Raw genomic sequence first — 22,308 nt, forward strand, 5'->3', positions numbered from 1 at the left:
ATTCTCTGCCCAAGGAAGCAGTTGAGGCTGGCTCATTGAATATATTCAAATCACAGATAGATAGATTTTTAACCAATAAGGGAATTAAGGGTTATGGGGAGCGGGCAGGTAAGTGGAGCTGAGTCCACGGCCAGATCAGCCATGATCTTTTTGAATGGCGGAGCAGGCTCGAGGGGCTAGATGGCCTACTCCTGTTCCTAATTCTTATGTTCTTATATGTTTACCCCACTAGTTACAGTTTACCAACCTGCAAATTACCTATTTATCCCAACTCTCTGTTTTCTGTTAGTTAGCCAATCCTCGAACCATGTCATTAATTAATCCAGACTTGTTACACATTACCAGGTCTAGAATAGTCTGTTCCCTGGTTGGCTCCATAATGTATTGTTCCAAGAAACCACCCCGTATACACTCTATGAACTTTCCCGCAAGGCAACCTTTGCCAATTTGATTTGTCCAATCAGTATGAAGATTAAAATCGTCCATGATTATGGCCGTACCTTTCTTACAAGCCTCTATTATTTCTTGATTTATACTGTGTCCTACAGTGTGGCTACTGTTTGGGGGCCTATAGAACACTCCCACTAGTGACTTATTTCCCTTATTATTTCTTATCTCCACCCAAACTGATTCTACATCTTGATCTTCTGAGCCAATATCATTTCTCAGTACTGCACTGATCTCATCCCTCCTTTTCCTTTCTGCCTATCCTTACTAAAAAAATGATTAAAAAAGGGAAGATAGACTATGAAAGTAAACTAGCACAAAATATAAAAACACATAGCAAGAGTTTCTACAAGTATATAAAAAGGAAAAGAGTGGCTAAAGTAAATGTTGGTCCCTTAGAGGACGAGACCGGGGAGTTAGTAATGGGGAACATGGAGATGGCAGAAACTCTGAACAAATATTTTGTGTCAGTCTTTACGTTAGAGGACACTAAAACTATCCCAACAGTGGATACTCAAGTTCCTCTTAACACATCACAATCACTAAGGAGGTGGTACTCAGAAAGATAATGGCACTAAAGGTGGAGAAATTCCCTGGTCCTGATGGCTTGCATCCTAGGGTCTTAAGAGAAGTAGCGGCAGGGATAGTGAATGCATTGGTTGTAATTTACCAAAATTCCCAGCAGATTGGAAAACTGCAAATGAAATGCCCCTATTTAAGAAAAGGAGACAAACAAAAAGCAGGAAACTATAGACCAGTTAGCCTAACATCTGTGGTTAGGAAAATGTTGGAGTCCATTATTAAAGTAGCAGTAGCAGGACATTTGGAAAAACATAATTCAGTCAGGCAGAGTCAGCATGGAAAGGGAAGTCATGTTTTACAGATTTGCTGGAATTCTTTGAGGATGTAACGAACAGATTGGATAAAGGGAAACCAGTAGATGTGGTGTATTTGGATTTCTAGAAGTTATTTGACAAGATGTCACATAAAATGTTACTGCACAAGATAAAAGTTCACAGGGTTGGGGGTAATATATTAGCATGGATAGAGGATTGGCTAACTAACAGAAAACAGAGGATAGGGATATTCTCGGGTTGGCAATCAGTAACTAGTGGGGTGCTGCACGGATCAGTGCTGGGACCCCAATTATTAACAATCTATATTAATGCCTTGGAAGAAGGGACCGAGTGTAACGTAGCCAAGTTTGCTGACGATACAAAGATGGGAGGAAAAGCAATGTGTGAGGAGGACACCAAAAACCTGCAAAAGGACATAGACAGGCTAAGTGAGTGGGCAAATATTTGACAGATGGAGTATAATGTTGGAAAGTGTGAGGTTATGCACTTTGGCAGAAAAAAAATCGAAGCGCAAGTTATTATTTAAATGGAGAAACATTGCAAAGTGCTGCAGTACAGCAGGACCTGGGGGTCCTGGTGCCTGAAACACAAAAGGTTAGAATGCAGGTGCAGCAAGTGATCAGGAAGGCCAATGGAATCTTGCCTTTATTGTAAAGGGGATGGAGTATAAAAGCAGGGAAGTCTTGCTACAGTTATACAGGGTATTGGTGAGGCCACACCTGGAATACTGCGTACAGTTTTGGTTTCCATATTTAAGAAAGGATATACTTGCTTTTCTCAGAGAAGGTTCACTAGGTTGATTCCGGAGATGAGGGGGTTGACATATGAGGAAAGGTTGAGTAGGTTGGGCCTCTACTCATTGCGTATAAGATTATGAGGGGGAAAGGTGGATGCAGAGAGGATGTTTCCACTGATTGGGGAGACTAGACCTAGGGGGCATAATCTTAGAATAAGGGGCTGCCCATTTAAAACTGAGATGAGGAGGAATTTCTTCTGAGGGTTGTAAATCTGTGGAATTCTCTGCCTCTGAGAGCTGTGGAAGCTGGGTCATTGAATAAATTTAAGACCAAGATAGACAGTTTCTTAACTAATAAGGGAATAAGGGGTTATGTGGTGCGGGCAGGAAAGTGGACCTGAGTCCATGATCAGATCAGCCATGATGGCAAAGCAGGCTCGAGGGGCCATATGGCCTATTCCTGCTCCTATTTCTTATGTTCTTTTTTTGTTAAATGGCGAATACCTCTGAATATTCAGTTCCCAGCCTTGGTCACCTTGCAACTACGTCTCTGAAATGGCAATCATTTATTTCTATTTGTGCCGTCAACTCACCTATCTTGTTACGAATGCTTTGTGCGTTAACATATAGAACTTTTAATTTTGCCTTATGTGTATACGCTCTGTCCCTTCCTGTCGCACTCTAGTTATCATTACACCTGTTGCTACCCTGCACTTTTGCCGCCTCCTTTTCCTTTGCCTTTTTAAGTTTCTGCTCACCGGATCCCTCTGCCCCCCCACTATTTAGTTTAAAGCCCTTTCTATAGCCCTTCGATTCCCCTGGACACTGGCCCCAGCCTGGTTCAAATGAAGTCTGTTCTGACGGAACAGCTCCCTTCTATCCCAGTACTGGTGCTAGTGCACCATGAATTGAAACCCATTCTTCCCACACCAATCTTTGAGCCACGCATTCATTTCTCTGATCCTATTTACCCAATGCAAATTTGATCGTGGCTCGGGCAGTAATCCAGAGGTTGTTACCTTTTTGGTTCTGCTTTTTAATTTAGTTCCTAGTTGCTCATACTCGCTCAGCAGAACCTCTTTGTTAGTCCTACCTATGTCGTTAGTACCTACGTGGACCACGACAACTGGATCTTTCCCCTCCCACTCCATATTCCTCTCCAGCCCAGAAGAGATGTCCTTAATCCTGGCACTGGGCAGGCAACACAGCCTTCGGGGCTCACGTTCTCGGCTGCAGAGAACAATATCTATCCCCCTAACTATTACTGTCCCCTGCCACTACAACATTTCTTTTTATTCCCCTCAACTTGAATGGACCGCTGTACCACGGTGTTGTGGTCAGTTTGCTCATCCTCCCTGCAGTCCTTGCTATCGTCTATATGGAGTAAGAGCCTCGAACCTTTTGGGCAAGAGCAAGGATTCCCATACCTGCCTTGCTGGTAGTCACACCTTCCTGTCCCTGACCACGGACCAAATTTTAATGAATTAATCTAAGGGGTGTGACTGCCTCTTGGAACACCGTGTCCAAGTAACTCTCCCCCTCCCTGATGTGTCAGTGTCTGCAGCTCGGACTCCAGCTCATCACCACGGAACTAAAGTTCCTCGAGCAGCCAACACTTACTGCAGGTCTGGTCGCTGTGGACCTCAATGGTGTCCACAAGCTCCCACATGCAGCAGCAGTAAAGTATCACCTCCCTTTCCATCGCAACTATATTTTATTTAATTAATTAAGTTTTGAAGTTACCAATCTTTAGTTTTTAATCCTGGCTCCTAATTTAAACCAGTGCCTAAGAAAGAGAGAAATACTGACCAACCAATCACTTCCCTGCTTTCCTGTGATGTCACACTTTGATTTTATTTTTGACTTTTCTCACTCCTAGCTTGGGGTTACAGAGACCAGATCTACATACAGTGCTCCAGCTGTGTCCCAGCCGGTGCCTTCCACAGATCGTGCATGAACCCAGCTGTAATGTCATTTTTAAAATTTTTAACGGGATGTGGGGATCGCTGGCAATGCCAACATATTGCCCATCCCTAGATGCTCCTGAGCAGGAGCTGTTGGGCCCCACTATTGGCATTGTGGGGTTATTCTAGATTTCTGTATTGAAATGAGCTGATGTAATGCTGAGAGTCAGCCATGAATTGGCATCTAATATTTGAGGGTGAACAGGAGCTGGGATCTATAGATCTCACTCCACTCAATCCCCATCCCGGCTGATTTGAAATGAGTTCTCAAAGAATTAACTTCACAGGCACATTATCAAATATTTAATTTGATTTAATTTTTTCCCTCCTTTGTTCTGTTATAGAGTAGTGGAGAAATGTCTGTTTTCTCAGGTCTCTGTAGAATAGACTACTCTCTAACATTATAAAATGATTCAAATGTTCCAACTCTGCCTCATCTTTAACTATGGCTGAGAGTAGTTGGTAGTACTTTTTTTTTATCCTTCTGTCAGGGGGTTGTGGGGTTCCAGTCCCCCTCCAGAGACTTGAGCATGTAATCTAGGTTGACTGAGGGGGTGCTGAATTTTTGGAATTTCCACCTTTCCGATGTGACGTTAAAATGAGGATCGTTCTGCCTGTTCAGCTGGATGTTAAAGATGCTGTGGCAATACTTGAAGAACAGTCTCTCTGAGTCCTCTCTGCATATTGGAGCTGCGTTTGCCTCTCCCACCGTGACTCGTCTGTGAAGTGCTTTGGTGCCAAAGCTCTGAGAGGTGCTATATAAACGTAACTTATTTTACTCTCTAATCTGCCTGCTGCAAATGATTTTAATGCTCATTAAAATTTCCTTCTGATTCAATTTCTCCATAAACTTAAGCTTATCTAGAACTCTGCTCGTATCCTAATTTGCACTAAGTCCCATTCACCCATCACACTGACCCCAAACCGCTCAGTTTAAAAATGTTTATCCTTGTGTTCAAATCCCCCCATGGCCCTGCCCCTCCTCATCTCTAACCTCCTCCAGCCCCATAACCCTCCAAGAACACTGCACTCCTCCAATTCTGGCCTCACGCATCCCGCACTTTTTCCCCCCTCCCCATTGGTGGCCATGCCTCAGCCTAGGTCCTAAGCTCTGGAATTCCATCCCTAAACTCTTTCCCTGCCTCTCTTGATCTCTCTCCATCTTAAACGTACCTCTTTGGTCACGAATTCTAATGTCTTATTCTTGACTCGGTGACAATTTTTTCTGATTATGCTCCTGCAAAGCACCTTGGGAAGTTTTACTGTGTTAAAGGTGCTACATACATGCAAGTTGTGTGACCTATCTGATCTCAGCCAAGGCAATGACTGGAGTGGTGCATTGTCAGTCACTGTCTTCGGTTCAACAATGAATTGTGGCCAAGGTGAATAATTCTCCCGAATATATCAGCGATTCTGTACTGGAAATTAAGAGACATTTGCGTTCATAAAGCACCTTACCACGTCAGTGTCTTAAAAATTTTCACATATAACAAATTCTCTTGTTGTGTAGGCAAGTATAGCAGCCATTTTGCACACCGCTAGATCCTTCATGTTGCACTCGAGTCTCAGCCTAGATTATGTATTCAAGTCCTGGAGTGTCCACGAACTTCTGGTACAGGGGTTAGAGTGCTACAAAGGTGATAAGCATTAATTCCTCAGGAGAGGGTGGGAACCAATCGTAGGGGAAGGGGTTCTGATGTACAAACTCTGTACTGTAGCTGGTCTCAGTAATTGCAAAGTCTCTGTGAGGATAGAACTCTGACTCTGCAGGCTTACCTCTCCCCTCCCATTCCACATCAGTGAGGAGGACAACAGCAGGAAGGAGAGAGTCTTTTCGATCCATCCTGCTGATATAAAGCTTGTTGCCAAGGAGATTGAGCTGGCACAACTTGTAGCGTGTCAGCTAGCGTGCTGTTCTGAAATGTGATTGCATCTGGAGGTTTAATTTCTTCTCCCCTCCAACCTCCAAACCCCTCTGGATCCTAGTCCCATCGCTATGCAAGTGTCAGTTTACAGCACAGAGGGACGCTCTACTCTTATGCCTTACAGCTGATGTAGAGTGGCCCTGGAAGAGGCCTGCGAGCAAGCTACCTGGCAGTGCCTTTGGTGCCCAGTCCATGGACGCCCAGGGGGAAAGTGGGGAGACTTGTAATCTTTGAAGTGAAATAAGGAACTAGCAAGGGAGAGCAGGCATCTGATTAACCAGCCTATTTTCTTGCAGTGGGACCACTCCGAGGATAATGTTGACCAGAGAGGACCGTGAGGCGGCTAAGCTCGGGCTGGCTATTTTTACGGTAGGAAACAGCACATCGTTCAATCAAATTTAAGTCGGGATTGGGGGTCTGGATTACAAAAGTGAGAACGTTATGCTTCAGTTGCATGGATCCTTGGTCAGACCTCAGGAAGGATATACTGGCCTTGGAAGGTCTATTGTGCAGATTCATCGAAATTATATCAAGGTTGAAAGGGTTAAATTGAGGAAAGGTTGCATAAACTTGGCTTGTATTTCCTTGCGGGAGGGGTGATCTAATCAACTGGTTTAACCTGATGAAGGATTCGATAGGGTGGATACAGAGAAACTATTCCCCACTGGTGGGGGATTCCAGAACAAGAGGACATAATGGCCCTGAAATTCCGGTTGGAGGCTTCCTTTGGACGAACGCCTCCGACCCAAAATTTTTCTACGAATGTACCTGGTGGTCCCGGAGGCGCCTTCAGTTCTGCTTGGAGGCCTTCTTTCCACACGCATCGCAGCGCGCCCCTGTCTTCGAGGTATGCAAGTCCAAGCTGGAATCACATGGGCCTGGACAACCAATCACGGTGCAGTATTCTCATTGATAGTAATGGGAACTCCGTTTCTCCGAGTTCCCATTACTATCAATGAGAAAAATCCCTAAAACACCCAAACACAACATAATTTAAAAAAAAAAACACCTCACATATTTAAAATTATTTGAAATTAAATTAAATGTTTTAGAAATGTTTTTAATTTTTTTTTGATGTTTTTAAATATGTTTTAAGAGGGTTAAAAATAAACTTGGCTGAATGGACAGGATTTTTAATATAAAGATTAGTGATAACATTTAATTTTTATATGTTTTAAAACTCTTACAGTGGTGAAACATAGAAAATAGATGCAGGAGTAGGCCATTCGGCCCTTCGAGCCTGCACCACCATTCAATAAGATCATGGCTGATCATTCTCTCAGTACCCCTTTCCTGCTTTTTTACCATACCCCTTGATCCCTTTAGCCGTAAGGGCCATATCTAACTCCCTCTTGAATATATCCAGTGAACTGGCATCAACAACTCTCTGCGGTAGGGAATTCCACAGGTTAACAACTCTGAGTGAAGAAGTTTGTCCTCATCTCAGTCCTAAATGGCCTACCCCTTATCCTAAGACTGTGTCCCATGGTTCTGGACTTCGCCAACATCGGGAACATTCTTCCCGCATCTAACCTGTCCAGTCCCGTCAGAATTTTATATGTTTCTATGAGATCCCCTCTCATCCTTCTAAACTCCAATGTATAAAGTACCAATTGATCCACTCTCCCCTCATATGTCAGTCCAGCCATCCCAGGAATCAGTCTGGTGAATCTTTGCTGCACTCACTCAATAGCAAGAACGTCTTTCCTCAGATTAGGAGACTAAAACTGAACACACTATTCCAGGTGAGGCCTCACCAAGACCCTGCACAACTGCAGTAAAACCTCCCTACCCCTATACTCAAATCCCCTGGCTATGAAGGCCAACATACCATTTGCCTCCTTCAGCACCTGCATGCCAACTTTCAATGACTGATGAATCATGACACCCAGGTCTCATTGCACATCCCCTTTTCCGAATCTGCTGCCATTCAGATAATATTCTGTCTTTGTGTTTTTGCCCCAAAGTGGATAACCTCACATTTATCCACATTACACTGCATCTGCCATGCATTTGCCCACTCACCTAACCTGTCCAGTTCACCCTGCAGCCTTTTAGCGTCCTCCTCACAGCTCACCGCCACCCAGTTTAGTGTTATCTACAAACTTGGAGATATCACACTCAATTCCTTCATCTAAATCATTAATGTATATTGTAAAGCACTGAGCCCTGCAGTACCCCACTATTCACTGCCTGCCATTCTGAAAAGGGCCCGTTTATCCCGACTCTCTGCTTCCTGTCTGCCAACCAGTTCTCTATCCATGTCAGTACATTACCCCCAATACCATGTGCTTTGATTTTGCACACCAATCTCTTGTGTGGCACCTTGTCAAAAGCCTTTTGAAAGTCCAAATACATCACATCCACTGGTTCTCCCTTGTTCACTCTACTATTTACATCCTCAAAAAATTCCAGGAGATTTGTCAAGCATGATTTCCCTTTCATAAATCCATGCTGACTTGGACCGATCCTGTCACTGCTTTCCAAATGCACTGCTATTTCATCTTTAATAATTGATTCCAACATTTTCCCCACTACTGATGTCAGGCTAACCGGTCTATAATTACCTGTTTTCTCTCTCCCTCATTTTTTTAAAAGTGGGGTTACATTAGCTACCCTCCAGTCCATAGGAACTGATCCAGAGTTGATAGACTGTTGGAAAATCACCAATGCATCCACTATTTCTAGGCCACTTCCTTAATTACTCTGGGATGCACACTATCAGGCCCCGGAGATTTATGCCTGTTTTACCAGGCATAAAAGTTTCAAGGACATTCGCTGGGCACGAGATGGGGAAAATAGCTCGCTCTCACCTACGCAAATGTCCTTGCTGCGGGGATGCGGAAGATCTGTCAAGAGATATCTTGACAGATCGGAAAAGATGTTTTTTGGCGCATGCGCGTGCACACCTGGTGAGGCTGGGATTTTACAACCAATATTACATTAGTGCCAGGCCATTCAAGAGTGAAATCAGGAAACACTTTTTCATACACCTGTTATTGGAAATCTGGAATGCTCTCTCCCCAAAAGGCTGTGAACGCTGGGATAATTGGAGATTCAAGACTAAAATCAATAGATTTTTGTTAGGCAAGGGTATGAAGGGATATAGATCAAATGTGGATAAATGGAGTTGAGCTACAGATCAGCATGACCTGATTGAATGAAGGTACAGGCTCGAGGGGCCGAATATCCTACTCCTGTTTCTTTTGTGTCCGGTCAATAGAATGCCGGATTCTCTCATTGGTGTATTAGCGACCATTGATTATTTAACAGCTGAATATGTGAAAGGGAGTCAGTCAAAGTTCCGCATTTATAATGTTAAACTATCCCTGTCTCCAGAGGACATCGGTTTTCAAATTAGGGCCTCAAGAACATAAGGAGTTCGTAGGGATTTTGAGAGGATCCCTATAATCATCGACCCCACTCCCATCATGTTTCTGTGTTTGTTGATTTGCTGGTGTTACATTTCGGTACACACTAATGTTTGCGGTGGCGGCTTTGGGAAATGAAGACATGGAGTCTCGGAGCGTGCCTGGGCTCCTAGGGAATGTCCCGATACTTGCAGAAGGTCCTTGCCAGCGTGCCGATACTGGCAGGAGGTTTCGGGGAGTGTGCCGACACTGGCGGGGGCTCCTAGGGAGTGTGTCGGTAGTTACACACGGTTCCCGGGTGCGTGACCCCAGGACTGTGCCAGTATTTTCAGGAGGTCCCCAGGAGGGCTGTGCCAGTATTTGTAGGGGGTCCCCAGGACTGTACCAATATTTTCAGGAGTTTCTGCAGGGATTGCTGGTAATGGCTGGGGAGGGTCCCCCACCGAACACTGTCATACAGAAGCTCACTTTCCTGGGAACTGTGGGAGTATCTGCAAGATGGCAGCCCTGAAATAAATCGCACTGTTCACCTGTCTGATGCATTTCAGTAGCGTTATTGTTCTCACGGAATGTACATAGCTATGAGACCAATCAGAAATGAAAGCAGGAAAGTGCTGCAAATGGATGGCAGATCTGACAACACCTGGGAGAATATTTGATTAGCAGAATTCTGGCACAGGACTTCAGCCCGAAACATTCAACCTGCCTTATTATCTGTATTGTCAGCAGACCTACTGTTTATTTCTAGCATTCTCGGGTTTCTATTTACCTCCAGTATCCACATCATTTCCTCTCTCGTTACAGCACCACAACGCTGATGACATTGGCGAGCCATCGAGCCAGAAGCGGAAACCAGAGAGGGAGAGCAGAGAGCCCGAGACCACGAGGTAAGAGGCCAGAGATGGCCAACAGCTGACCAGTGGTCAGGGTTGCTGTGTTATTTGCCATTTCTCTTCGACTCCTCTTGAAGTCGCTGTAATGGAATACAAAGCGGAGGAGGTTATGCTTAAAGTGTACAGTGCCTTGGTCAGACTCTATCTGGAGTTCTGCATACAGTTTTGGGCACCGCACCTCAGGAAGAATATATTGGCCTGGCAGAGGGTGCAGTGCAGATTCACCAGAATGATACTGGGGTTTAAAGTGTTAACTTGTGAGGACAGGTTGCATAAACTTGGGTTATACTCCCTTGAGTTTAGAAGGTGTTTAAAAATTATAAAAGGTTTCTTTTTCTGGAGGAATCCAGAACAAGAGAGCATAATCTTTAATTTAGAGCCAGGCTATTCAGGAGTGAAATCGGGAAGTACTTTGTCGCGCACACATACAATAGCGAAAATCTCTCCCTTACCCCCAATCTCTCTCTTTTCCCCCCCCCCACCCAAAAAAATATCGGGTTGTGAACGCGCCTGGCTTTCAAAACTGAGATAAATAATTATGTTAAGGTAAGGGTTATGAAGGGATATGTCTCAAAAGGTGGGTAAATGAAGTTAAGGTACAGATAAGCAATGATTTAATTGAAAGATGATGCAGGCACGAGGGGCTCGATAGCCTACTTGTGTACCTATGTTCTGCTGTTTGTGTGGTTTAAACCTAAAAAGCTCTAATGAAAGTGCACTGTTTGCACTCCATTTTCAGCTCATTTGCATCGCTTCATTGAGATGGTTGCAGAGAACCCTCTAGTGGTAGGAGCAGAAAATTGCGTGCAATTGTAAAGGGACAAGGCAATTAAAGGGGACTGTTTTTGAGGTGGGGGGGGTGGAGTGGCGGCAAGGCTCAGCCATCAACTTGTTAGCAGCCTGCTGAAGGGGCAGGAGGACGGAGAAGAGTCGGGCAAAAATGAAGAGAAAGAAAATCCAAGGTGAAAATTATGAGACTGCAGCCACCTAACAGAGCAACCCAGCACTCGTAGGTCAATGTTGCAACATGCCTGGAAGGAGATGGAACCAAGTTTCAGGCCACAGCTGACCATTACTCTCACTGTGTTCCAGTCCTACACTGCACAGCAGCATGACAGCTATGCATATGCTCACCTGAATCCTGTGGTCATTACCAGACAGAAGTGACAATGTCTACAGAAATGGTTCATGGCATCTTTGTTAGTGTAGCCAATTAGAATGTATTGTCTGCTGGTCACCTCAGGTAGCCTTCGCTCAGTAATGGCACTCTTATCACGGAGGACAGTTCAAGTCCCAGTACAGTGAACAAGTGAAGAAGTATTGCATTGTTGGCGCTGTGGTCTTTTGAATAAGATTTTTTTAAAATTCATTAATAGGATGTGGGCGTAGCTGGCAATGCCAGCATTTATTGTCCATCCTTAATTGCCCTTGAGAAGGTGGTCGTGAGTTGTCTTCTTGAACCCCTGCAGTCCGTGTGGTGAAGGTACACCCACAGTGCTGTTGAGGTGGATGTTCTAGCAAAGGAATGGCGATTTACTTCCAAGTCAGGATGGTGTGTAACTTGGAGGGGAACTTGCAGGTGATGATGCTCCCATTCACCTGCGGCCCTTGTCCTTCTGAGGGATAGAGGTTGCGCGTTTGGGAGGTGCTACCGCCGAAGAAGCCTTGGCAAGTTGCTACAGTGCATCTTGTAGATGGTACACACTGTAGCCACGGTGCGCTGGTGGTGGAGAGAATGAACGTTGAAGGTGGTGGATGGGGTGCCAATCAAGTGGGCTCTTTGTCCTGGATGGTGTCGAGCTTCTTGAGTATTGTTGGAGCTGCACTCGTCCAAGCAAGTGGCAAGTGACTTGTTCCTTGTAGATGGTGGAAAGGCTTTGCGGAGTCAGGAGGTGAGACACTCACCGCAGAATACCCAGCCTCTGACCTGCTCTTGTTGCCACAGTATTTATGTGGCTGGTCCAGTTATGCTTCTGGTCAATGGTGACCCCCTCCCCCCCTCCCCCAGGACATTGATGGAAGGGTATTTGGCAATGGTAATAAGAATATAAGAAATAGGAGCAGGAGTAGGCCATTTGGCCCCTCGAGCCTGCCCCGCCATTCAATAAGATCATGGCCGATCTGATCTTGGCCTCAACTCCATTTTCCTGCCCGCTCCTCATAACCCTTGACTCTCCGATCGTTCAAAAATCTGTCTATCTCTAACTTAAATATATTCAATGACCCAGCCTCAACAACTGTCAGGTAGAGAATTCCAAAGATTCACGACCCTCTGAGAGAAGAAATTCCTCCTCATCTCTGTTTTAAATGTGCCACTCGTTATTCTGAAACTATGCCCCCTAGTTCTAGATTCCTCCACGAGGGGAAACATCCCCTCTGCATCTACCCTGTCCAGCCCCCTCAGAATCTTGTATATTTCAATAAGATCACCTCTCATTCTTCTAACCTCCAATGTGTATAGGCCCAACCTGCTCAACCTTTCTTCATATGACAACCCCTTCATCTCATGAATCAACCTAGTGAACCTTTTCTGAACGCCTCCAATGCAAGTATATCCCTCCCAACCAAAACTGCATGCAGTACTCCAGGTGTGGTCTCACCAATGCACTGTACAGTTGTAGCAGGACTTCCCTACTATTATTCTCCATCTCCTTTGTAATAAAGGCCAACATTCCATTTGCCTTCCTAATTACTTGCTGTACCTGCAAGCTAACTTTTCGTGTTTCATGTACAAGGAGCCTCAAATTTCTCTGTACTGCAGCATTTTGTAGTCTCTCACCATTTAAATAATTTGCTTTTTTATTCTTCCTACCAAAGTGGATAACCTCATAATTTCGCATTATACTCCATCTGCCAAATTTTTGCCCACTCACTTAACCTATCCATATCCCTTTGCAGATTATTTGTCAACTAGCTTTCTCACCTATCTTTGTACCATCATCAAATTTGGTTCCTTTACACTCGGTCCCTTCATCCAAGTCATTTGTATAGATTGTAAATAGTTGAGGCCATAGTACTGATCCCTGTGGCACCCCGCTAGTTACAGTTTGTCAACCCGAAAATGACCCATATTTCCTGACTCTCTGTTTTCTGTTAGTTAGCCAATCCTCTATCTATGCTAATATATTACCCCCAACCCTGTGAGCTCTTCTGTAGTAACCTTTTATGTAGCATCTTATCGAATGCCTTCAGGAAATTTAAATGCACATAAATGTACTGTTTCCCCCTTATCCACCCTGCTCGTTACAACCTTAAAGAATCCTAGCAAATTTGTGAAACATGATTTCCCTTTCATAAAACCTCTGCTGAATTGTATAATGATTTTCTAAATGTCTTGCTATTGCTTCCTTAATAATGAAGTCCAATGACCGATGTTAGGCTAACTGGTCTATAGATTCCTGCTTTCTGTCTCCCTCCTTCCGTGAATAGGGGCGTTACATTTGCGGTTTTCCAATCCTCTGGGACAAAGAAACATAGAAAATAGTTGCAGGAGTAGGCCATTCGGTCCTTTGAGCCTGCACCACCATTCAATATGATCATGGCTGATCATGCAACTTCAATACCCCATTCCTGCTTTCTCTCCATACCCCTTGATCCCTTTAGCCGTAAGGGCCACATCTAACTCCCGATTGAATATATCTAACGAACTGGCCTCAACAACTTTCTGTAGTAGAGAATTCTATAGGTTCACAATTCTGAGTGAAGAAGTTCTCCTCATCTCGGTCCTAAATGGCTTACCCCTTATCCTTAGACTGTGACCCCTGGTTCGAGACTTCGCCAACATCGGGAACATTCTTCCTGCATCTAACCTGTCCAATCCCGTCAGAATTTTATATGTATCGATGAGATCCCCTCTCATTCTTCTAAATTCCAGTGAATATGAGCCTAGTCGATCCAGTCTTTCGTCATATGTCAGTCCTGCCATCCCGGGAGTCAGTCTGGTGAACCTTCGCTGCACTCCCTCAATAGCAAGAATGTCCTTCCTCAGATTAGGAGACCAAAACTGTACACAGTATTCAAGGTGTGGCCTCACCAAGGCCCTGTACAACTGCAGTAAGACCTCCCTGCTGCTATATTCAAATCCCCTAGCTATGAAGGCCAACGGGCCTTTTGGCTTCTTCACTGCCTGCTGTACCTGCATGTCAACTTTCAATGACTGATGTACCATGACACCCAGGTCTCGTTGCACCTTCCCTTTTCCTAATCTGGTACCATTTAGATAATCTGCCTTCCTGTTTTTGCCACCAAAGTGCATAACCTCACATTTATTTACATTATACTGCATCTGCTATGCATTTGCCCACTCATTTAACCTGTCCAAGTTACCCTGCAGCCTCTTAGCATTCTCCTCACAGCTCACACTGCCACCCAGCTTAGTGTCATCTGCAAACTTGGAGTTATTACATTCAATTCCTTCATCTAAATCATTAATATATATTGTAAATAGTTGTGGTCCCAGCACTGAACTTTGCGGTACCGCACTAGTTACTTCCTGCCATTCTGAAAAGGACCCGTTTATTCCTACTCTTTGCTTCCTATCTGCCAACCAGTTCTCTATCCACGTCAATACATTACCCCCGATATCATCAGCTTTAATTTTGCACACTAATCTCTTGTGTGCGACCTTGTCAAAAGCCTTTGAAAGTCCAAATACACCACATCCACTAGTTCTCCCTTGTGCACTCTACTAGTTACATCGTGAAAAAATTCTAGAAGATATGTCGAGCATGATTTCCCTTTCATAAATCCATGCTGAGTTGGACCGATCCTGTCACTGCTTTCCAAATGCGCAGCTATTATATCTTTAATAATTGATTCCAACATTTTCCCCACTACCGATGTCAGGCTAACCGGTCTATAGTTCCTGTTATCTCTCCCTCCTTTCTTAAAAAGTGGGGTTACATTAGTTACCCTCCAATCGATAGGAACTGATCCAGAGTTGATAGAATGTTGGAAAATGACCACCAATGCATCCACTATTTCTAGGGCCAATTCCTTAAGTACTCTGGGATGCAGATTATCAGGCCTTGGGGATTTATCAACCTTCAATCCCATCAATTTCCCTAACCCAGTTTCCTGACTAATAAGGATTTCCTTCAGTTCCTCCTTCTCGCTAGACCTTCGGTCCCCTAGTATTTCCGGAAGGTTATTTGTGTCATCCTTAGTGAAGACAGAACCAAAGTATTTGTTCAATTGGTCTGCTATTTCTTTGTTCCCCCATTATAAATTCACCTGATTCTGACTGCAAGGGACCTATATTTGTCTTCACTAATCGTTTTCTCATCACATATCTATAGAAGCTTTTGCAGTCAGTTTTTATGTTCCCTGCAAGCTTACTCTCATACTCAATTTTCCCCCTCCTAATTAAACCCTTTATCCTCCTCTGCTGAATTCTAAATTTCTCCCAGTCCTCAGGTTTGCTGCTTTTTCTGGCCAATTTATATGCCACTTCCTTGGATTTAGCACACTCCCTAATTTCCCTTGTTTGCCACGGTTGAGCCACCTTCCCCGTTTTATTTTTATGCCAGACAGGCGTAAACAATTGTTGAAGTTCATCCATGTGATTTTTAAATGTCTGCCATTGCCTATCCACCGTCAACCCTTTAAGTATAATTTGCCACTTCACGTCTCATACCATCGAAGTTACCTTTCTTTAAGTTCAGGACCCTAGTCTCTGAATTAACAGTGTCACTCTCCATCTTAATAATGAATTCTACCATGTTATGATCACTCTTCCCCAAGGGGCCTCGCACAACAAGATTGCTAATTAATCCTCTCATTACACAACACCCAGTCTAAGATGACCAGCTCTCTAGTTGGTTCCTCAACATATTGATCTAGAAAACCATCCCTAATACACTCCAGTAAATCCTCCTCCACCACATTGCTACCAGTTTGTTTTAGCCTAATCTATATGTAGATAAAGTCACCCATGATAACTGCTGTACCTTTATTGCATGCATCCCTAATTTCATGTTTGATGCCATCCCCAACCTCACTACTACTGTTTGGTGGTCTGTACACAACTCCCACTAGCGTTTTCTGCCCTTTGGTGTTCCGCAACTCTACCCATACAGATTCCACATCATTCAAGCTAATGTCCTTCCTTACTATTGCGTTAATCTCCTCTTTAACCAGCAACGCTGCCCCACCTCCTTTTACTTTCAATCTATCCTTCCTGAATATTGAATACCCCTGGATGTTGAGTTCCCAGCCTTGGTCACCCTGGAGCCATGTCTCCGTAATCCCAATTACATTATATCCATTAACAGCTAGCTGCGCAGTTAATTCATCCACCTTATTACAAATGCTCCTTGCATTGAGACACAGCCTTCAGGCTTATTTTTTTAACACTCTGTGTCCTTTTAGAATTATATTGTAATATGGCCCTTTTTGATTTTTGCCTTTGATTTCTCTGCCCTTCACTTTTCCTTATCTCCTTTCGACCTTTTGCTTCTGCCCCCATTTTACTTTCCTCTGTCTCGCTGCATAGATTCCCATCCCCCTGCCATATTAGTTTAAACCCTCCCCAACAGCACTAGCAAACATTCCCCCTAGGACATATGCAGATGCAGATGCAGACCATCCGGTGTATACTGGTCCCACCTTCCCCAGAACCGGTTCCAATGTCCCAGGAATTTGAATACCTCCCTCTTGCACCATTCCTCAAGCCACGTATTCATCTTTCTGACTAGCATGTGGCACTGGTAGCAATCCTGAGATTACTACCTTTGAGGTCCTACTTTTTAAGTTTAACTCCTAGCTCCCTAAATTCAGCTTGTCAGACCTCATCTCGTTTTTTAAATTATATCGTTGGTACCTATATGCACCACAACGACTGGCTGTTCACCCTCCCCCTCCAGAATGCCCTGCAGCCGCTCCGAGACATCCTTGACCCTTGCACCAGGGAGGCAACATACCATCATAGAATCTCGATTGCAGCCGCAGAAACGTCCAACTATTCCCCTTACAATAGAATCCCCTACCACTATAGCTCTCCCACTCTTTTTCCTACCCTCCTGTGCAGCAGAGCCACCCATGGTGCCATGAGCTTGGTTGCTGCTGCCTTCCCCTGATGAGCCATCTCCCCCAACAGGATCCAAAGTGCTATATCTGTTTTGGAGGGAGATGACCACAGGGGACTCCTGCACTGCCTTCCTACTCCTGCTCTGCCTGATGGTCTGCCTTTGTAATCTTTATCTGCGGTGTGACCAACTCACTAAACGTGCTATTCACGACATCCTCAGCAGCGCGGATGCTCCAGAGTGAATCCATGTGCAGCTCCAGTGCCGCAATGCGGTCTGACAGGAGCTGCAGCTGGATACACTTCTCACATACATAGTAGTCTGTGTCCCTGATTTCCCACATGGCACAGGGGGAGCATGACACAGGTCTGGGCTCTCCTGCTATGACTTAACCCTTAAATTAACTTAATTTGGCAACAATCCAAAGGTTTCCTACTGATAAGCAAAGAAAAAGATAAAATACTCAGACTGGATCAACTAGGCCTTTATACATTGGAGTTTAGACGGATGAGAGGGGATCTCATAGAAACATATAAGATTCTGACGGGACGGGACAGGTTAGATGCGGGTAGAATGTTCTCGATGTGGGGGAAGTCCAGAACCAGGGGACACAGTCTTAGGATAAGGGGTAGGCCATTTAGGACTGAGATGAGGAGAAACTTCTTCACTCAGAGAGTTGTTAACTTGTGGAATTCCCTGCCGCAGAGAGTTGTTGATGCCAGTTCATTGGCTATATTCAAGAGGGAGTTAGATCTGGCCCTTATGGCTAAGGGGATCAAGGGATATGGAAAGGAAGCAGGAAAGGGGTACTGAGGGAATGATCAGCCATGATCTTATTGAATGGTGGTGCAGGCTCGAAGGGCCGAATGGCCTACTCCTGCACCTATTTTTCTATGTTCCTATGTTTCTACGTTTCACCAATCCACCAGCCAATCACTTGCCTGTGATGCCACATTTCGATTTTTTACTACTTTGTTTACTTTCGGCCTCTCCAGAATCCAGGGAATTTTGGTAGATTACAACCAATGCATTCACTATCTCTGTAGCCACTTCTTTTAAGACCCTAGGATGCAGGCCATCAGGGCCAGGGGACTTCTCCACCTTTAATCACATTAGTTTACCTAGTACTTTTCCTCCAGGTAGTGACTGTTTTAATTTTCCCCCCTCCCTATAGCCCCTTGATTATTATTATTGGGATGCTTTTAGTGTCTTCTTCCATGAAGACAGATACAAAATATGTGTTCAAAGTCCCTGCCGCTTCCCTTTATTAATTCCCCAGTCTCATCGTCTAAATGACCAACGTTTACTTTAGCTATTCTCTTCCTTTTTATATACCTGTAGAAGCTCTTGCTGTCTGTTTTTATATTTCTTTTTCGTTTACTATCAATCTATCTACTTTTCTCCTGTTCTTTAGTTGTCCTTTGCTGATTTCTAAAGATTTCCCAATCCTCTGGCCTACCACTAAATTTTGCAACATTATATGCCTTTGTTTTCAATTTGATACCATCCTAAACTTCCTTGGTTAGCACCGGATGGTTCATCCTTCTCTTAGAGTCTTTCTTTCTCGTGGAATATATCTTTGCTGACAGTTATGAAATAGTTCCTTAAATGTCTGCCACTGCTTTTCAACTGTCTTACCCTTTAATCTATTTTCCCTTTAATGCCATTGAATGCCAAGGAGTAGTGGTTAGACTCTTGCTTGTTGGTGATGGTCATTGCTTGGTACTTATGTGGTGCGAATGTTACTTGCCGCTTATCAGCCCAAGCCTGAATGTTGTCCAGCTATTGCTGCATGTGGGCAGGACTACTTCATTATATGAGGAGTTGCTAATGGAACTGAGCACTGTGCAATCATCAACGAACATCCCCACTTCTGACCTTATGGTGGAGCAAGGTCATTGATAAAGCAGCTGAAGATGGTTGGGCCTCAGACACTGCCCTGACGAACTCCCGCAGCAATGTCCTGGTGCTGTGATGATTGACCTCCAACAACCACAATCATCTTCCTTTGTGCTAGGTATGACTCTAGCTAGTGGAGAGTTTTTCCCCTGATTCCCATTGACTTCAATTTTAGTAGGACTCCTTGATGCCACACTCGTTCAAATGCTACCTTGATGTCAAGGGCAGTCACTCTCGCCTCACCTCTGGAATTTAGCTCTTTTGTCCATATTTGGACCACGGCTGTAATGAGGTCTGGAGCTGAGTGGACCTGGCGGCATCCAAACTGGGCATCGGTGAGCAAGTTATTAATGAGTATGTGCCACTTGGTAGCACTCTCGATGACACCTTCCATCACTTTGCTGATCGAGAGTAGGCTGATGGGGAAGTAAAAGATGGATTGCATTCGTCCTGCTTTTTGTGGATAGGACATACCTAGGCAGTTTTCTACATTAGAACATAAGAAATAGGAGCAGGAGTAGGCCCTACAACCCATCGAGCCTGCTCTGCCATTCAGTAAGATAATGGCTGATCATCGACCTCAACTCCACTTTCCTGCCCGATCTCCATATCTCTTGATTCCCCATGACTCCAAAAATCTTATCTATCTCTGCCTTGAATATATTCAGAGACTCAGCATCCACAGCCGTCTGAGGCAGAGAATTCCAAAGATTCACAACCCTCTGAGTGAAGAAATTCCTCCTCGTCTTAGATGGCCTTCCTCTTATCCTGAGACTGTGACCCCTAGTTCTGGACACTCCATGCAGGGGAAACAACCTCTCAGCATCTACCCTGTCAATCCCCTTCAGAATCTTGTATGTTTCAATGAGATCACCTCTCATTTTTCTAAACTCCAGAGAGCATTGGCCCATTCTACACAATCTCGCATCGTAAGACAGCTCTCTCATCCCAGGAATTAATCTAGTGAACCTCCGTTGTACCGCCTCCAAGGCAAGTATATCCTTCCTTAGATAAGGAGACCAAAATTTTGCACAGTACGCCAGGTGTGGTCTCACCATTGCCCTGTACAGTTGTAGCAAGACTTCCTTACTCTTATACTCCAATCCCCTTGCAATAAAGGACAACATGCCATTTGCCTTCCTTATTGCTCACTGTACCTGCGTGCTAGCTTTCTGTGTTTCTTGCACAAGGACACTCAAATCTCTCTTTACACCATTTACAAAGCATTCTCTTTTTCTATTCTTTCTACCAAAGTTAATAACCTCATATTTCCCTACATTATACTCCACCTGCCACCTTACTGCCAGTTGATGCCATTGTTGCAGCTGTACTGGAACAGCTTGGCTAAAGTTACGGTTAGTTCTAGCGTGCAAGTCTTCAGCACGACAGGCGGCATGTTGTTGGGACCCAAAGCTTTTGCTGTATCCAGTGCGCTCAGCCGTTTCTTGATACCACGTGGAGTGAATCGAATTGGCTGAATTCTGGCTTGTGTGATGGTTGGGGATCTTTGGAGGAGACTGATATGGATCATTGACTCGGCACTTCTGGCTGAAGATGGTTGCAAATGCTTCAGCCTTGTCTTTTGCATTCATGTGCTGGGCTCAGCCATCAGTGAGGAGGGGGATATTCAAGGAGCCTCCTCCAATGAGTTGTTTAATGTTCCACTGCCATTAGCGGCAGAACTACAGAACTTTGATCTGGTCTGTTAATTGTGGGATTGCTTAGCTCTGTCTTTAGCTTGCTGCTTCAGCTGTTTGTATGCATGTAGTCCTGTGTTGCAGCTTCCCCAGGTTGGCATCATATTTTTAGGTACACCTGGTGCTGCTCCTGGCAAGCATTGAACCAGGGTTGGTCCCCTGGCTTGATGGTAATGGTAGAGTGTGGGATATGCTGGGCCATGAAGTTACAGATTGTGGTGGAATACAATTCTGCTGCTGATGGCCCATAGTGCCTCATGGATGCCCAGTTTTGAGCTGCCAGATCTGTTCTGAATCTATCCAATTTAGCACGGTGGTAGTGTCACACAACACGATGGAGGGTGTCCTCAGTGCAAAGATGGGTCTTGGTCTCCACAAGGACTGTATGGTGGTCACTGCTACCAATGCTGTCATGGATGCATCTGCAACAGGTAGATTGGTGAGGACGAGAAGATCAATGATGTTTTTCTCTCTTGTTGGTTCTCTTTCCCACCTGCTGCAGGTCCAGTCTGACAGCTAAGTCTTTCAGGGCTCAGTCAGTAGTGGTGCTACCGAGCCACTCTTGGTGATGGACATTGAAGTCCCCACGCAGAGTACACTCTGTGCCCTTACTACTCTGTGCTTCCTCCAAGTAGTGTTCAACATTGAGGAGTACTGATTTATCAACTGAAGGGATGGCGGTAGGTGGTAATCAGCAGGAGGTTTCTTTGCGCCATGCTCTACCAGAAGCCATGACACTTCATGGGGTCCGGAGTCGATGTTGAGGACTCCCAGGGCCACTCCCTCCCGACTGTATACCACTGACACCACCCCTGACATACCCAGGATGGTGATGGAGGAGTCTGGGACATTGGCTGAAAGGTATGATTCTGTGAGTATGATTTTGTTAGGCTGTTGCTTGACTAATCTGTGGGACACCTCAAATTTTGGCACAAATCCTGAGATGTTTGTGAGGAGGACTTTGCAGGGCTGACTGGGCTGGATGTGCTGTTGTCGTGTCGGTAACCGATGCTGGATGGTCCGTCCGGTTTTATTCTTATTGATAAACCAAAGCCTTGTCTGCCCTCTCGAGTTGACGTAAAACATCTCGTGGCACTATTTAAAGAGGAGTTATCCTGGTCAATATTTGTGAAAATTGTCTGCTATGTTTCCTGGGTAAAAATAAGCAGAGTGGGTCAGGAAGGGACAGAGAGTTATAAAGGTAATAGGGGATTACTGACAAAGGTGACATCCTGGAAAAATAGAAAAAAGTCAAAGCTAAAGGCACTATATCTGAATGTGCGAAGCATTTACAACAAAATAGATGAATTAATAGCACAGATGGAAATGAATAGGTTTGATCTAATAGCCATTACAGAGACGTGGTTGCAAAGTGACCAAGGTTGGGTACTAAATATTCCAGGATACTTAACTTTTAGAAGAGATACGCAAAATTGAAAACGAGGAGGGGTAGCCCTGATAAAGGATGGATAAAGACAGTGGAGAGAAAGGTTC

At 44.6% G+C, this 22,308-nt stretch overlaps 1 protein-coding gene across 1 annotated transcript in view; it reads left to right on the plus strand.

Moving 5' to 3' along the window:
• Positions 1–22,308, plus strand: part of c1h1orf35 (chromosome 1 C1orf35 homolog) — a 69,201-nt gene that overhangs the window by 35,299 nt on the left and 11,594 nt on the right. The window contains exons 5-6 of the mRNA XM_070894900.1: positions 6,226–6,298; positions 10,105–10,187. Of these exons, the coding sequence (XP_070751001.1) occupies positions 6,226–6,298; positions 10,105–10,187 (156 nt within the window). The remainder of the gene's footprint in view (positions 1–6,225; positions 6,299–10,104; positions 10,188–22,308) is intronic.

Source organism: Pristiophorus japonicus, chromosome 1 (assembly GCF_044704955.1).
Source record: "Pristiophorus japonicus isolate sPriJap1 chromosome 1, sPriJap1.hap1, whole genome shotgun sequence".
NCBI lineage: Eukaryota > Metazoa > Chordata > Chondrichthyes > Pristiophoridae > Pristiophorus > Pristiophorus japonicus.